Source organism: Staurois parvus, unplaced genomic scaffold, assembly GCF_062004578.1.
Source record: "Staurois parvus isolate SC_StPar_1 unplaced genomic scaffold, SC_StPar_1.0 ptg002163l, whole genome shotgun sequence".
NCBI lineage: Eukaryota > Metazoa > Chordata > Amphibia > Anura > Ranidae > Staurois > Staurois parvus.
In genome coordinates this window covers 154,978-172,550 of record NW_028319959.1, presented here as the reverse complement: position 1 = coordinate 172,550, position 17,573 = coordinate 154,978, and the positions used below count along the sequence as shown (strand labels likewise).

Sequence of the window (17,573 nt, the reverse complement as noted above, 5' to 3'; positions counted from 1 at the left end):
GTACAGAGTACAGGGGTCAGGAGTTTGTAATGTGCAATGTACAGGGTCAGGAGTGTAATGTACAGACTACAGGGGTCAGGAGTGTAATGTACAGGGGTCAGGAGTGTGTAATGTACAGAGTGCAGGGGTCAGGAGTGTAATGTACAGAGTACAGGGGTCAGGAGTGTAATGTACAGGGGTCAGGAGTGTGTAATGTACAGAGTGCAGGGGTCAGGAGTGTAATGTACAGGGGTCAGGAGTGTGTAATGTACAGAGTACAGGGGTCAGGAGTGTGTAATGTACAGAGTACAGGGGTCAGGAGTGTGTAATGTACAGAGTGCAGGGGTCAGGAGTGTGTAATGTACAGAGTACAGGGGTCAGGAGTGTGTAATGTACAGAGTACAGGGGTCAGGAGTGTGTAATGTACAGAGTACAGGGGTCAGGGGTGTGTAATGTACAGAGTACAGGGGTCAGGAGTTTGTAATGTACAGAGTACAGGGGTCAGGAGTTTGTAATGTGCAATGTACAGGGTCAGGAGTGTAATGTACAGAGTACAGGGGTCAGGAGTGTAATGTACAGAGTACAGGGGTCAGGAGTGTAATGTACAGGGGTCAGGAGTGTGTAATGCGCAGAGTACAGGGGTCAGGAGTGTGTAATGTACAGAGTGCAGGGGTCAGGAGTGTGTAATGTACAGAGTACAGGGGTCAGGAGTGTGTAATGCGCAGAGTACAGGGACCAGGAGTGTGTAATGTACAGAGTATAGGGGTCAGGAGTGTGTAATGTACAGAGTACAGGGGTCAGGAGTGTGTAATGCGCAGAGTACAGGGACCAGGAGTGTGTAATGTACAGAGTATAGGGGTCAGGAGTGTAATGTACAGAGTACAGGGGTCAGGAGTGTGTAATGCGCAGAGTGCAGGGGTCAGGAGTGTGTAATGTACAGGGGTCAGGAGTGTGTAATGCGCAGAGTGCAGGGATCAGGAGTGTGTAATGTACAGAGTACAGGGGTCAGGAGTGTGTAATGCGCAGAGTGCAGGGGTCAGGAGTGTGTAATGCGCAGAGTGCAGGGGTCAGGACTGTGTAATGCGCAGAGTGCAGGGGTCAGGACTGTGTAATGCGCAGAGTACACGGGTCAGGAGTGTGTAATGTACAGAGTACACGGGTCAGGAGTGTGTAATGTACAGAGTACACGGGTCAGGAGTGTGTAATGTACAGAGTATAGGGGTCAGGAGTGTGTAATGTACAGAGTGCAGGGGTCAGGAGTGTGTAATGTACAGAGTGCAGGGGTCAGGAGTGTGTAATGCGCAGAGTACAGGGACCAGGAGTGTGTAATGTACAGAGTATAGGGGTCAGGAGTGTAATGTACAGGGGTCAGGAGTGTGTAATGCACAGAGTGCAGGGGTCAGGAGTGTGTAATGTACAGAGTGCAGGGGTCAGGAGTGTGTAATGTACAGAGTGCAGGGGTCAGGAGTGTGTAATGTACAGGGGTCAGGAGTGTGTAATGTACAGAGTACAGGGGTCAGGAGTGTGTAATGCGCAGAGTGCAGGGGTCAGGAGTGTGTAATGCGCAGAGTGCAGGGGTCAGGACTGTGTAATGCGCAGAGTGCAGGGGTCAGGACTGTGTAATGCGCAGAGTACACGGGTCAGGAGTGTGTAATGTACAGAGTACACGGGTCAGGAGTGTGTAATGTACAGAGTACACGGGTCAGGAGTGTGTAATGTACAGAGTATAGGGGTCAGGAGTGTGTAATGTACAGAGTGCAGGGGTCAGGAGTGTGTAATGTACAGAGTGCAGGGGTCAGGAGTGTGTAATGCGCAGAGTACAGGGACCAGGAGTGTGTAATGTACAGAGTATAGGGGTCAGGAGTGTAATGTACAGGGGTCAGGAGTGTGTAATGCACAGAGTGCAGGGGTCAGGAGTGTGTAATGTACAGAGTGCAGGGGTCAGGAGTGTGTAATGTACAGAGTACAGGGGTCAGGAGTGTGTAATGTACAGGGGTCAGGAGTGTGTAATGTACAGAGTACAGGGGTCAGGAGTGTGTAATGTACAGAGTACAGGGGTCAGGAGTGTGTAATGTACAGAGTACAGGGGTCAGGAGTGTGTAATGTACAGAGTACAGGGGTCAGGAGTGTGTAATGTACAGGGGTCAGGAATGTGTAATGTACAGGGGTCAGGAGTGTGTAATGTACAGAGTACAGGGGTCAGGAGTGTGTAATGTACAGAGTACAGGGGTCAGGAGTGTGTAATGTACAGAGTACAGGGGTCAGGAGTGTGTAATGTACAGGGGTCAGGAATGTGTAATGTACAGGGGTCAGGAGTGTGTAATGTACAGAGTACAGGGGTCAGGAGTGTGTAATGCGCAGAGTACAGGGGTCAGGAGTGTGTAATTTACAGAGTACAGGGTCAGGAGTGTGTAATGTACAGAGTACAGGGGTCAGGAGTGTGTAATGTACAGAGTGCAGGGGTCAGGGGTGTGTAATGTACAGAGTACAGGGGTCAGGAGTGTGTAATGTACAGAGTACAGGGGTCAGGAGTGTAATGTACAGGGGTCAGGAGTGTGTAATGTGCAGAGTACAGGGGTCAGGAGTGTAATGTACAGAGTACAGGGGTCAGGAGTGTGTAATGTACAGGGGTCAGGAGTGTGTAATGCGCAGAGTACAGGGGTCGGGAGTGTGTAATGCGCAGAGTACAGGGGCCGGGGGGGTGTAATGCGCAGAGTACAGGGGTCAGGGGGGTGTAATGTACAGAGTACAGGGTCAGGAGTGTAATGTACAGGGGTCAGGAGTGTGTAATGTGCAGAGTACAGGGGTCAGGAGTGTGTAATGTACAGAGTACAGGGGTCAGGAGTGTAATGTACAGGGGTCAGGAGTGTGTAATGTGCAGAGTACAGGGGTCAGGAGTGTAATGTACAGGGGTTAGGAGTGTGTAATGTACAGAGTACAGGGATCAGGAGTGTGTAATGCACAGAGTACAGGGGTCAGGAGTGTGTAATGCGCAGAGTACAGGGGCCGGGGGGGTGTAATGCGCAGAGTACAGGGGTCAGGGGGGTGTAATGCACAGAGTACAGGGGTCAGGGGGGTGTAATGTACAGAGTACAGGGGTCAGGGGGGTGTAATGTACAGAGTACAGGGGTCGGGGGGGTGTAATGTACAGAGTGCAGGGGTCAGGAGTGTGTAATGTGCAGAGTACAGGGGTCAGGAGTGTGTAATGTGCAGAGTACAGGGGTCAGGAGTGTGTAATGTGCAGAGTACAGGGGCCGGGGGGGTGTAATGTGCAGAGTACAGGGGCCAGGGGGTGTAATGTACAGGGGTCAGGAGTTTGTAATGTGCAGAGTACAGGGGTCAGGAGTTTGTAATATGCAGAGAACAGGAGGTGTAATGTACAGGGGTCAGGACTGTGTAATGTGCAGAGTACAGGGGTCAGGGGGTGTAATGTACAGAGTACACACTACTTGTAGAGGGGATTGGCCTGGCCAGGCAGGCGGTGTGTCAGGCATGGTGTGGTTGGTCCATGTCCCCCCAGGGTACACATAACATGTAGAGGGGATTGGCTTGGCCAGGCAGGTGGTGGGTCAGGCATGGTGTGGTTGGTCTGTGTCCCCCCAGGGTACACATAACATGTAGAGGGGATTGGCCTGGCCAGGCAGGCGGTGTGTCAGGCATGGTGTGGTTGGTCCATGTCCCCCCAGGGTACACATAACATGTAGAGGGGATTGGCTTGGCCAGGCAGGTGGTGGGTCAGGCATGGTGTGGTTGGTCCATGTCCCCCCAGGGTACACATAACATGTAGAGGGGATTGGCCTGGCCAGGCAGGCGGTTGGTCAGGCATGGTGCATCTTGTCCTGCTTTGGCACAGGTTTGGACTATTACAGATGCAAGGCAGTCCGTCCCCCTTGGTTCACCCATCCTCTCATTCCCACCAACCATGGTCATCAATAATGGAGCTCACTCTGACTGAATACATAAGGTTTTATAAAAGAAACATCACAACTTCAAGAATGACACCAACAGTAAGAATGGCAGCTAATTGACAGAAGCACCTCTGAGGAAGACGTTGTCTGAGGACATACGTGTCAGCCCCCACAGAAGAATCCACAACATGGAAGGCCTGTCACCATAGAAGCACCATGGGATACGTTCCATGGATGATGCCCCCATATATATGATGAATGAACCCTGACCATGATGGGTCTGTAGGTTCCATGTATGTCTATACAGGTCTGGCTACTACTACACATGTGCAAACTTTACATTTCCGTCTGTCCTGATTTGCCTATTTGCAGATTGGGGTGAGCTGGAGCAAACTGCAATGGAGAAGAGCTCACTTTCCTACTTCGCCCCGGCCTCCCAAGTCACAGATAGACAAATCGGGGGACGTTTGTTCATTTGGCTATCTACAACCGGACATACTCTGTATGGCCTTCAGATAATCTGCAGCAACCAACATTCTTAGGAAGACATGTGACTGAAAGTTCAGTGATGTATGAAGTAGGACAATTCTGAAAACTTCCTCTGGATTCCAGTTCCTGCCAGTCTGCAGCAAGTTGGTTATCAGCAACACAAAGCTCAATGGACAAGGCCAAGAGATGTGGAGGATCAGCCAGTCATCAGCTCTGGTCACCTACAGATTATTCTTTAGTAGTGTCACCCGGAGATGACTAGAGTGGAGTGGAGGGCAGGAGATGAACATGGTGAGGATGACCAGCCAAGAACATCCTCTGTTGGCAGCCAAGACTAGCTGAACCTCCAGCTACTGGACAATGTGTTGAGGGGAATTCTGGGATCTGAAGATGTGGTCACCTACAGATTATTCTTTAGTAGTGTCACCCGGAGATGACTAGAGTGGAGTGGAGGGCAGGAGATGAACATGGTGAGGATGACCAGCCAAGAACATCCTCTGTTGGCAGCCAAGACTAGCTGAACCTCCAGCTACTGGACAATGTGTTGAGGGGAATTCTGGGATCTGAAGATGTGGTCACCTACAGATTATTCTTTAGTAGTGTCACCCGGAGATGACTAGAGTGGAGTGGAGGGCAGGAGATGAACATGGTGAGGATGACCAGCCAAGAACATCCTCTGTTGGCAGCCAAGACTAGCTGAACCTCCAGCTACTGGACAATGTGTTGAGGGGAATTCTGGGATCTGAAGATGTGGTCACCTACAGATTATTCTTTAGTAGTGTCACCCGGAGATGACTAGAGTGGAGTGGAGGGCAGGAGATGAACATGGTGAGGATGACCAGCCAAGAACATCCTCTGTTGGCAGCCAAGACTAGCTGAACCTCCAGCTACTGGACAATGTGTTGAGGGGAATTCTGGGATCTGAAGATGTGGTCACCTACAGATTATTCTTTAGTAGTGTCACCCGGAGATGACTAGAGTGGAGTGGAGGGCAGGAGATGAACATGGTGAGGATGACCAGCCGAGAACATCCTCTGTTGGCAGCCAAGACTAGCTGAACCTCCAGTTACTGGACAATGTGTTAAGGGGAATTCTGGGATCTGAAGATGTGGTCACCTACAGATTATTCTTTAGTAGTGTCACCCGGAGATGACTAGAGTGAGGGCAGGAGATGAACATGGTGAGGATGACCAGCCAAGAACATCCTCTGTTGGCAGCCAAGACTAGCTGAACCTCCAGCTACTGGACAATGTGTTGAGGGGAATTCTGGGATCTGAAGATGTGGTCACCTACAGATTATTCTTTAGTAGTGTCACCCGGAGATGACTAGAGTGGAGTGGAGGGCAGGAGATGAACATGGTGAGGATGACCAGCCGAGAACATCCCGTTTGCAGCCGAGACTAGCTGAACCTCCAGCAGCTGGACAATTGGTTGAGGAGAATTCTGAGATCTGCAGCTTTGGTTGTTCAGTCACAAGGGCGATGAGATCTCCACGCCTACAGAATCTGGTTGTTGAGCTGACCCCGATACTGCTCAAACTTCTTGTTTTCTTCTTCACTGAGAGCATCTCCTGCAATGAGAGAACACGGGACAATTACAGAGATATTCTAAAGTCTTCACTAATATAACCTCCGATATGTCACCAAACACGAGGAGGAACATCTTCAGCAACATTCCTGGTAGTCTGCAATGATTTCATAACCATCAGATGAGGAACTTGTGTGACCTTAGTACAGTGTTTGATGAACATGATGGGTAATGGGAACCTGTCATGGACCATAGGATGGTGATGGTGAGGAGTCTGGTCATGATTTCTAATTGGCATTCTCGGACACTGGGCCAGATATGACCACATCACAGGTCACTGTAGGGGGTGGATACAGAATATATTGAAGGGTCATTGTAGGAGGTCGGTATGTATAGAGAGATCACCCACTGTAGGAGGTCAGAATGTATGGCAGATGCCATAGGATGATGATGATAGAGTCTGGTCATGCTTGGACACTGGGCCAGATATGACCACATCACAGGTCACTGTAGGGGGTGGATACAGAATATATTGAAGGGTCATTGTAGGAGGTCGGTATGTATAGAGAGATCACCCACTGTAGGAGGTCAGAATGTATGGCAGATGCCATAGGATGATGATGATGGAGTCTGGTCATGCTTGGACACTGGACCAGGTATGACCACATCACAGGTAAGCTCTAATGTAGTCAATGTAAATTCCCTCATTGTAGACGCTGAAGATGCTGCATTTTCTGCAACTAATGGGTGACGGCACAGAAGTCATCAACCATAGAATGGAATCCCACCAACGTAAGTGCAGATTCAGTCAGCTGGAACCCAGTCTGCCAATGGAAGAATCCCATGGTTCTTGATCCAGTTTGCCACCCATTGCTCACCTACAGTGAAGGAAATGTGTATTTGCCCCCCTGATGCTGAATGTTCGCCCTTCACACAGAAACGATCGGTCTAACAATGGAATGTTTGCCCCTCACACAGAAATGATCGGTCTAACAATCGAATGTTTGCCCCTCACACAGAAACGATCGGTCTAACAATGGAATGTTCGCCCCTCACACAGAAATGATCGGTCTAACAATGGAATGTTCGCCCCTCACACAGAAATGATCGGTCTAACAATGGAATGTTTGCCCCTCACACAGAAACGATCGGTCTAACAATCGAATGTTCGCCCCTCACACAGAAACGATCGGTCTAACAATCGAATGTTTGCCCCTCACACAGAAACGATCGGTCTAACAATGGAATGTTCGCCCCTCACACAGAAATGATCGGTCTAACAATGGAATGTTTGCCCCTCACACAGAAACGATCGGTCTAACAATCGAATGTTCGCCCCTCACACAGAAACGATCGGTCTAACAATCGAATGTTTGCCCCTCACACAGAAACGATCGGTCTAACAATGGAATGTTCGCCCCTCACACAGAAACGATCGGTCTAACAATGGAATGTTCGCCCCTCACACAGAAATGATCGGTCTAACAATGGAATGTTCGGTGTAACACTGAGAGACAGAATACAACAACAAATTCAGCAGAAATGCGTCTAACAAATGATGACGGATCTGCATGTTCATGAGGGAAAGAAGGATTGGATCCCCTTCACAAAACATGACTTAGTACTTGGTGGCCAATCCCTTGTTGGCCATCACAGAGGTCGGACGTTTCCTGGAGTTGGCCCCCAGGTTCGCACACATCTCAGGAGGGATTTTGGCCCACTCCTCTTGGCAGATCCTCTCCAAGTCATTAAGGTTTGGTGGCTGATGTTTGGCAACTCGAACTTTCAGCTCCTCCACAGATTTTCCATCGGATGAAGGTGTGGAGACTGGCTAGGCCACTCCAGGACCTTAATGTGCTTCTTCTTGAGCCGCTCCTTTGTTGCCTTGGCCGTGTGTTTTGGGTCATTGTCATGCTGGTACACCCATCCACCACCCATTTTCAATGCCCTGGCTGAGGGAAGAAGGTTCTCACCCAAGATTTGAGGGTACATTGCCCCATCCATCGTCCCTTTGATGCGGTGCAGTTGTCCTGTCCCCTTAGCAGAAAACCCCCCAAAGCAGAATGTTTCCACCACCATGTTTCACAGTTGGGATGGTGTTCTTGGGGTCATAGGCAGCATTCCTCCTCCAAACACGGCGAGTTGAGTTGATGCCAAAGAGCTGGATTTTGGTCTCCTCTGACCACAACACTTCCCACCAGTCCTCCTCGGCATCATTCAGATGTTCAGTGGCAGACTTCAGACGGGCCTGGACATGTGCTTTCTTGAGCAGAGGGACCGTGCGGCACTGCAGGATTTCAGTCCTTGTCGGCGTAGTGTGTTCCCAATTGTTTTCTTGGTGACTGTGGTCCCAGCTGCCTGGAGATCATTGACAAGATCCTCACGTGTAGTTCTGGGATGATTCCTCACTGTTCTCATGATCATTGACACTCCACGAGGTGAGATCTTGCATGGTGCACCAGACCTAGGGAGACTGACACTTGTTTTGTGTTTCTTCCATTTGTGAATGATTGCACCAACTGTTGTCACCTTCTCACCAAGCTGCTTGGCCATAGTTTGGTAGCCCAGTCCAGCCTTGTGTAGGTCTACCATCTTGTCCCTGACATCCTTGGACAGCTCTTTGGTCTTTGCCATGGTTGAGAGTTTGGAATCTGATGGTTTGATGGCTCCTGTGGACAGGTGTCTGTTATACAGGTAACACCATGAGATTAGCAGCACTCCCTTTAAGAGACTGCTTCTAATCTCAGCTTGTTACCTGTATGAGAGACACCTGGTAGCCAGAAATCCTGCTGAATGATAGGGGATCAAATCCTTGTTTCCCTCATGAACATGCAGATCCGTCATCATTTGTTAGACGCATTTCTGCTGAATTTGTTGTTGTATTCTGTCTCTCAGTGTTACACCGAACATTCCATTGTTAGACCGATCATTTCTGTGTGAGGGGCTAACATTCCATTGTTAGACCGATCATTTCGGTGTGAGGGGCGAACATTCCATTGTTAGACCGATCATTTCTGTGTGAGGGGCGAACATTCCATTGTTAGACCGATCATTTCTGTGTGAGGGGCGAACATTCCATTGTTAGACCGATCATTTCTGTGTGAGGGGCGAACATTCAGCATCAGCCGGGGAGCAAATACGCATTTCCTGCACTGTAAGTGCTCCTTTCCCTTGCTGGTTACAAAGTGATTTCAGTGGCGGCCATTTTTGTTTCTGTGAGGATGAATCGTTATGAGATTCTGATCTGTCCATTATAAGACCACACACAGACCTTCATGGTCATTATGGAGGTCTAGAAAAGCTCCATACTTCTGAGAATGATCAGCTCCTCAAATGTAGAAGCTGCTCTGAATATTTCAGTAATTTACTAGTATTGGTGAAAGAGGGGAGTTCCTGGGGGTGCTGGGGTTGGTGAAAGAGGGGAGTTCCTGGGGGTGCTGGGGTTGTTGGAAGAGAGGTGTTCCTGGGGGTGCTGGGGTTGGTAGAGGAGAAGAGGTGCTGGGGTTCATGGAAGAGGAGTGCTGCTGAGGTTGGTGAAGGAGGGGTGTTCCTGGGGGTGCTGGGGTTGGTAAAGAAGGAGCGTTCCAGGCATGCTGAAGTTGGTGGAAGAGGGGCATTCCTGTGGGTGCTGGGGTTGTTGGAAGAGAGGTGTTCCTGGGGGTGCTTGCTGTTGTTGGAAGAGGGGCGTGCCTGGGGTTGATGCAGGAAGGGCGTTCCTGGGGGTTCTGGAGTTGGTGGAAGAGGGTCGTTCCTGTGGGTGCTGGGGTTGTTGGAAGAGAGGCATTCCTGGGGGTGCCTGGAGTTGTTGGAAAAGGGGGGGGGGGTGATAGGGTTGGTGGAGGAGAAGGGGTGCTGGGGTTGGTGGAAGAAAAGTGTTCCTGGGGGTGCTGGGGTTGGTGGAAGAGAGGTGTTTCTGGGGTTGCTGAAGGAGGAGCATTCCTTGGGTTGCTGGGGTTGGTGGAAGTGGGTGTTTTTGGTCTGTGCTGGGGTTGGTGGAAGAGGAGCGGTGCTGGAGTTGGGTTGTTGGAAGGGAGGCGTTCCTGGGGTGCCTGGGGTTGTTGGAAGAGGGGCGTTCCTGGGGGTGCTGGGGTTGGTGGAGGAGAAGGGGTGCTGGAGTTGATGAAAGAAGAGTGTTCCTGGTTGTGCTGGGATTGGTGGAGGAAGCGTTGCTGGGGTTGGTGGAAGGGGAGCCTTCCTTGAGTTGGTGGAAGAGGAGCACTGCTGGGGGTGATGTGGTTGGTGGAACAGGTGTGTTCCTGAGGGGCGCTGGGGTTGGAGGAGGTGTATTCCTGGGGGTGCTGGGGTTGGTTGAGTGTTCCTAGGCGTGCTGTGCTTGGTGGATAAGGAGCGCTCCTGAGGGTGCTGGGATTGTTGGAAGATGGGCGTTCCTGGGGGTGCTAGCGTATGTGGTGGAGGAGTGTTCCTGCAGGTGCTGGGGTTGTTGGAAGAGAGACTTTCCTGGGGGTGCTGGAGTTGGTGGAGGAGGAGTGTTGCTGGGGGTGCTGGGGTTGGTGGAGGAGGGGCGTTCCTGGGGGTGCTGGGGTTGGTAAAGAAGGAGCGTTCCGGGCATGCTGGAGTTGGTGGAAGAGGGGCATTCCTGTGGGCGCTGGGGTTGTTGGAAGAGAGGTGTTCCTGGGGGTGCTGGGGTTGGTAGAGGAGAAGAGGTGCTGGGGTTCATGGAAGAGGAGTGCTGCTGAGGTTGGTGAAGGAGGGTGTGTTCCTGGGGGTGCTGGGGTTGGTAAAGAAGGAGCGTTCCAGGCATGCTGAAGTTGGTGGAAGAGGGGCATTCCTGTGGGTGCTGGGGTTGTTGGAAGAGAGGTGTTCCTGGGGGTGCTTGCTGTTGTTGGAAGAAGGGCGTGCCTGGGGTTGATGCAGGAAGGGCGTTCCTGGGGGTTCTGGAGTTGGTGGAAGAGGGTCGTTCCTGTGGGTGCTGGGGTTGTTGGAAGAGAGGCATTCCTGGGGGTGCCTGGAGTTGTTGGAAAAGGGGGGGGGGGGTGATAGGGTTGGTGGAGGAGAAGGGGTGCTGGGGTTGGTGGAAGAAAAGTGTTCCTGGGGGTGCTGGGGTTGGTGGAAGAGAGGTGTTTCTGGGGTTGCTGAAGGAGGAGCATTCCTTGGGTTGCTGGGGTTGGTGGAAGTGGGTGTTTTTGGTCTGTGCTGGGGTTGGTGGAAGAGGAGCGGTGCTGGAGTTGGGTTGTTGGAAGGGAGGCGTTCCTGGGGTGCCTGGGGTTGTTGGAAGAGGGGCGTTCCTGGGGGTGCTGGGGTTGGTGGAGGAGAAGGGGTGCTGGAGTTGATGAAAGAAGAGTGTTCCTGGTTGTGCTGGGATTGGTGGAGGAAGCGTTGCTGGGGTTGGTGGAAGGGGAGCCTTCCTTGAGTTGGTGGAAGAGGAGCACTGCTGGGGGTGATGTGGTTGGTGGAACAGGTGTGTTCCTGAGGGGCGCTGGGGTTGGAGGAGGTGTATTCCTGGGGGTGCTGGGGTTGGTTGAGTGTTCCTAGGCGTGCTGTGCTTGGTGGATAAGGAGCGCTCCTGAGGGTGCTGGGATTGTTGGAAGATGGGCGTTCCTGGGGGTGCTAGCGTATGTGGTGGAGGAGTGTTCCTGCAGGTGCTGGGATTGTTGGAAGAGAGACTTTCCTGGGGGTGCTGGAGTTGGTGGAGGAGGAGTGTTGCTGGGGGTGCTGGGGTTGGTGGAGGAGGGGCGTTTCTGGGGGCACTGGGGTTGGTGGTGGTGGAGCGTTTCTGGGCTTGGTGGAAGTGGGATGTCCCTGGGGGTGCTGCTGGGGTTGGTGGAGGAGGAGCATTCCTGGGGGGGCTGGGGCTGGTGGATGAGGAGTGTTCCTGGGGGTGCTTGGGTTGTTGGAAGAGAGGCATTCCTAGGGGTGCTGGGGTTGGTGGAAGAGGGGCATTCCTGGGGGCGCTGGGATTGTTGGAAGATGGGCATTCCTGGGGGTGCTGGCGTATGTGGAGGAGGAGTGTTCCTGCAGGTGCTGGGATTGTTGGAAGAGAGACTTTCCTGGGGGTGCTGGAGTTGGTGGAGGAGGAGTGTTGCTGGGGGTGCTGGGGTTGGTGGAGGAGGGGCGTTTCTGGGGGCACTGGGGTTGGTGGTGGTGGAGCGTTTCTGGGCTTGGTGGAAGTGGGATGTTCCTGGGGGTGCTGCTGGGGTTGGTGGAGGAGGAGCATTCCTGGGGGGGCTGGGGCTGGTGGATGAGGAGTGTTCCTGGGGGTGCTTGGGTTGTTGGAAGAGAGGCATTCCTAGGGGTGCTGGGGTTGGTGGAAGAGGGGCATTCCTGGGGGCGCTGGGATTGTTGGAAGATGGGCATTCCTGGGGGTGCTGGCGTATGTGGAGGAGGAGTGTTCCTGCAGGTGCTGGGGTTGTTGGAAGAGAGACTTTCCTGGGGGTGCTGGAGTTGGTGGAGGAGGAATGTTCCTGGGGGTGCTGGGGTTTGTGGAGGAGGGGCGTTTCTGGGGGCACTGAGGTTGGTGGTGGTGGAGCGTTTCTGGGCTTGTTGGAAGTGGGATGTTCCTGGGGGTGCTGCTGGGGTTGGTGGAGGAGGAGCATTCCTGGGGGTGCTTGGGCTGGTGGATAAGGAGTGTTCCTGGGGGTGCTTGGGTTGTTGGAAGAGAGGCATTCCTGGGGGTGCTGGGGTTGGTGGAGGAGGGGCGTTCCTGGGGGTGCTGGGGTTGGTGGAGGAGGGGCGTTGCTGGGGTTGGTTGAGGTGGAGTATTTCTGGGCTTGGTGGAAGTGGGACGTTCCTGAGGGTGCTGCTGGGGTTGGTGGAGGAGGAGCATTCCTGGGGGTGCTGGGGCTGGTGGATAAGGAGTGTTCCTAAGGGTGCTGGTGTTGGTGGAAGAGGGGCATTCCTGGGGGCGCTGGGATTGGTGGCGGAGGACTGTTTCTGGGGGCATTGGGGTTTGTGGAAAAGAAGTGCTCCTGAGGTTGGTGGAGGAGTGTTCCTTGGGTTGGTGGAGGAGGAGCATTCCTTGGGTTGGTGAAAGAGGGTTGTTCCTGGGGTGCTGGTGATGGTGGAAGAGGGGTGTTCTTGGGGGTGCTGGGGTTGGAGGAGGAGCGTTCCTGGGGGCACTGGGATTGGTGGAGATGAGCCTTCCTTGGGGTGCTGGGGTTGATGGAGAAGTAATCCTGGGGGTGCTGGGGTTGGCAGAGGAGGGGTGTTCCTGAGGGTGCTGGGGTTGGCAGAGGAGGGGTGTTCCTGGGGGTGCTGGGGCTAGCAGAGGAGGGGCATTCCTGGGGGTGCTGGGGTTGGTGGAGGATTGTTTCTGGGGGCACTGGGGTTGGTGGAAGAGGGGTGTTCCTGGGGTGCTGGTGGAAGAGGGGTGTTCTTGGGGGTGCTGGGGATGGAGGAGGAGCGTTCCTGGGGGCACTGGGATTGGTGGAGATGAGCCTTCCTTGAGGTGCTGGGGTTGGTGGAGGAGTAATCCTGGGGGTGCTGGGGTTGGCAGAGGAGGGGTGTTCCTGGGGGTGCTAGGGCTAGAAAAGGAGGGGTGTTCCTGGGGGTGCTAGGGCTAGCAGAGGAGGGGCATTCCTGGGGGTGCTGGGGTTTATGGAAGAGTGTTCCTGGGGGCGCTGGGGTTGGTGGAAGAGTGTTGCTGGGGGCGCTGGGGTTTATGGAAGAGTGTTCCTGGGGGCGCTGGGGTTGGTGGAAGAGTGTTGCTGGGGGCGCTGGGGTTGGTTTAAGAGTGTTGCTGGGGGCGCTGGGGTTGGTGGAAGAGTGTTGCTGGGGGCGCTGGGGTTGGTGGAAGAGTGTTGCTGGGGGCGCTGGGGTTGGTGGAAGAGTGTTGCTGGGGGCGCTGGGGTTGGTGGAAGAGTGTTCCTGGGGGCGCTGGGGTTGGTGGAAGAGTGTTCCTGGGGGCGCTGGGGTTGGTGGAAGAGTGTTCCTGGGGGCGCTGGGGTTGGTGGAAGAGTGTTCCTGGGGGCGCTGGGGTTGGTGGAAGAGTGTTCCTGGGGGCGCTGGGGTTGGTGGAAGAGTGTTGCTGGGGGCGCTGGGGTTGGTGGAAGAGTGTTGCTGGGGGCGCTGGGGTTGGTGGAAGAGTGTTGCTGGGGGCGCTGGGGTTGGTGGAAGAGTGTTGCTGGGGGCGCTGGGGTTGGTGGAAGAGTGTTGCTGGGGGCGCTGGGGTTGGTGGAAGAGTGTTGCTGGGGGCGCTGGGGTTGGTGGAAGAGTGTTCCAGGGGGCGCTGGGGTTGGTGGAAGAGTGTTCCAGGGGGCGCTGGGGTTGGTGGAAGAGTGTTCCTGGGGGCGCTGGGGTTGGTGGAAGAGTGTTGCTGGGGGCGCTGGGGTTGGTGGAAGAGTGTTGCTGGGGGCGCTGGGGTTGGTGGAAGAGTGTTCCTGGGGGCGCTGGGGTTGGTGGAAGAGTGTTGCTGGGGGCGCTGGGGTTGGTGGAAGAGTGTTGCTGGGGGCGCTGGGGTTGGTGGAAGAGTGTTCCTGGGGGCGCTGGGGTTGGTGGAAGAGTGTTGCTGGGGGCGCTGGGGTTGGTGGAAGAGTGTTGCTGGGGGCGCTGGGGTTGGTGGAAGAGTGTTGCTGGGGGCGCTGGGGTTGGTGGAAGAGTGTTCCTGGGGGCGCTGGGGTTGGTGGAAGAGTGTTGCTGGGGGCGCTGGGGTTGGTGGAAGAGTGTTCCTGGGGGCGCTGGGGTTGGTGGAAGAGTGTTGCTGGGGGCGCTGGGGTTGGTGGAAGAGTGTTCCTGGGGGCGCTGGGGTTGGTGGAAGAGTGTTCCTGGGGGCGCTGGGGTTGGTGGAAGAGTGTTCCTGGGGGCGCTGGGGTTGGTGGAAGAGTGTTCCTGGGGGCGCTGGGGTTGGTGGAAGAGTGTTGCTGGGGGCGCTGGGGTTGGTGGAAGAGTGTTGCTGGGGGCGCTGGGGTTGGTGGAAGAGTGTTGCTGGGGGCGCTGGGGTTGGTGGAAGAGTGTTCCAGGGGGCGCTGGGGTTGGTGGAAGAGTGTTGCTGGGGGCGCTGGGGTTGGTGGAAGAGTGTTCCTGGGGGCGCTGGGGTTGGTGGAAGAGTGTTGCTGGGGGCGCTGGGGTTGGTGGAAGAGTGTTCCTGGGGGCGCTGGGGTTGGTGGAAGAGTGTTCCTGGGGGCGCTGGGGTTGGTGGAAGAGTGTTGCTGGGGGCGCTGGGGTTGGTGGAAGAGTGTTCCTGGGGGCGCTGGGGTTGGTGGAAGAGTGTTGCTGGGGGCGCTGGGGTTGGTGGAAGAGTGTTGCTGGGGGCGCTGGGGTTGGTGGAAGAGTGTTGCTGGGGGCGCTGGGGTTGGTGGAAGAGTGTTCCTGGGGGCGCTGGGGTTGGTGGAAGAGTGTTGCTGGGGGCGCTGGGGTTGGTGGAAGAGTGTTCCTGGGGGCGCTGGGGTTGGTGGAAGAGTGTTGCTGGGGGCGCTGGGGTTGGTGGAAGAGTGTTCCTGGGGGCGCTGGGGTTGGTGGAAGAGTGTTCCTGGGGGCGCTGGGGTTGGTGGAAGAGTGTTCCTGGGGGCGCTGGGGTTGGTGGAAGAGTGTTCCTGGGGGCGCTGGGGTTGGTGGAAGAGTGTTGCTGGGGGCGCTGGGGTTGGTGGAAGAGTGTTCCTGGGGGCGCTGGGGTTGGTGGAAGAGTGTTGCTGGGGGCGCTGGGGTTGGTGGAAGAGTGTTGCTGGGGGCGCTGGGGTTGGTGGAAGAGTGTTGCTGGGGGCGCTGGGGTTGGTGGAAGAGTGTTCCTGGGGGCGCTGGGGTTGGTGGAAGAGTGTTGCTGGGGGCGCTGGGGTTGGTGGAAGAGTGTTCCTGGGGGCGCTGGGGTTGGTGGAAGAGTGTTCCTGGGGGCGCTGGGGTTGGTGGAAGAGTGTTCCTGGGGGCGCTGGGGTTGGTGGAAGAGTGTTCCTGGGGGCGCTGGGGTTGGTGGAAGAGTGTTCCTGGGGGCGCTGGGGTTGACAGCTTTCCTGCAGAAGCCATTGGTTGTTGGTAATGAACCATCTTCAGTATATTGGAAGGAGGAATGCCGGTGATTTCTAGCAGTGAGATCTGGGGTACAGAAAAGGAAGAGCCGTGATCGGGGGGGGGAACCTGTGGAATGGAGAAGGCGATCGGTGGGGGAACCTGTGGAATGGAGAAGGCGATCGGTGGGGGAACCTGTGGAATGGAGAAGGCGATCGGTGGGGGAACCTGTGGAATGGAGAAGGCGATCGGTGGGGGAACCTGTGGAATGGAGAAGGCGATCGGTGGGGGAAGTCGTGGAATGGAGAAGGCGATCGGTGGGGGAAGCCCTGGAATGGAGAAGGCGATCGGTGGGGGAAGTCGTGGAATGGAGAAGGCGATCGGTGGGGGAAGCCCTGGAATGGAGAAGGCGATCGGTGGGGGAACCTGTGGAATGGAGAAGGCGATCGGTGGGGGAAGTCGTGGAATGGAGAAGACGATCGGTGGGGGAAGCCGTGGAATGGAGAAGGCGATCGGTGGGGGAAGCCCTGGAATGGAGAAGGCGATCGGTGGGGGAACCTGTGGAATGGAGAAGGTGATCGGTGGGGGAAGCTGTGGAATGGAGAAGGCGATCGATGGGGGAACCTGTGGAATGGAGAAGGCGATCGGTGGGGGAAGCCCTGGAATGGAGAAGGCGATCGGTGGGGGAACCTGTGGAATGGAGAAGGCGATCGGTGGGGGAAGTCGTGGAATGGAGAAGGCGATCGATGGGGGAACCTGTGGAATGGAGAAGGTGATCGGTGGGGGAAGCACTGGAATGGAGAAGGCGATCGGTGGGGGAACCTGTGGAATGGAGAAGGTGATCGGTGGGGGAACCTGTGGAATGGAGAAGGCGATCGGTGGGGGAACCTGTGGAATGGAGAAGGCGATCGGTGGGGGAAGCCCTGGAATGGAGAAGGCGATCAGTGGGGGAACCTGTGGAATGGAGAAGGCGATCGGTGGGGGAACCTGTGGAATGGAGAAGGCGATCGGTGGGGGAAGCCCTGGAATGGAGAAGGCGATCGGTGGGGGAACCTGTGGAATGGAGAAGGCGATCGGTGGGGGAAGTCGTGGAATGGAGAAGGTGATCGGTGGGGGAACCTGTGGAATGGAGAAGGCGATCGGTGGGGGAACCTGTGGAATGGAGAAGGCGATCGGTGGGGGAACCTGTGGAATGGAGAAGGCGATCGGTGGGGGAACCTGTGGAATGGAGAAGGCGATCGGTGGGGGAACCTGTGGAATGGAGAAGGCGATCGGTGGGGGAACCTGTGGAATGGAGAAGGCGATCGGTGGGGGAACCTGTGGAATGGAGAAGGCGATCGGTGGGGGAACCTGTGGAATGGAGAAGGCGATCGGTGGGGGAACCTGTGGAATGGAGAAGGCGATCGGTGGGGGAACCTGTGGAATGGAGAAGGCGATCGGTGGGGGAACCTGTGGAATGGAGAAGGCGATCGGTGGGGGAACCTGTGGAATGGAGAAGGCGATCGGTGGGGGAACCTGTGGGATGGAGAAGGCGATCGGTGGGGGAACCTGTGGAATGGAGAAGGCGATCGGTGGGGGAACCTGTGGAATGGAGAAGGCGATCGGTGGGGGAACCTGTGGAATGGAGAAGGCGATCGGTGGGGGAACCTGTGGAATGGAGAAGGCGATCGGTGGGGGAACCTGTGGAATGGAGAAGGCGATGGCGCTGACATGAGGTGGAGCGCAGTACCTCTGTGTGTGGCCTCAGCCTGTCATGGAGGAGATTCATTGGTGATG

General features: G+C 55.3%; 1 protein-coding gene across 8 annotated transcripts in view; it reads right to left on the bottom strand.

Annotated features, from left to right (window-relative positions):
• Window positions 1-3,925: 3,925 nt before the first annotated feature.
• The window catches only part of LOXL3 (lysyl oxidase like 3), a 98,527-nt gene continuing 84,879 nt past the window's right edge, over window positions 3,926-17,573 (bottom strand). For all 8 annotated transcript variants that reach the window (XM_089665258.1, XM_089665252.1, XM_089665251.1 and 5 more), the window contains one exon: window positions 3,926-5,946. In XM_089665258.1, the coding sequence (XP_089521384.1) occupies window positions 5,873-5,946 (74 nt within the window). In that variant the 3' untranslated portion in view covers window positions 3,926-5,872. The remainder of the gene's footprint in view (window positions 5,947-17,573) is intronic.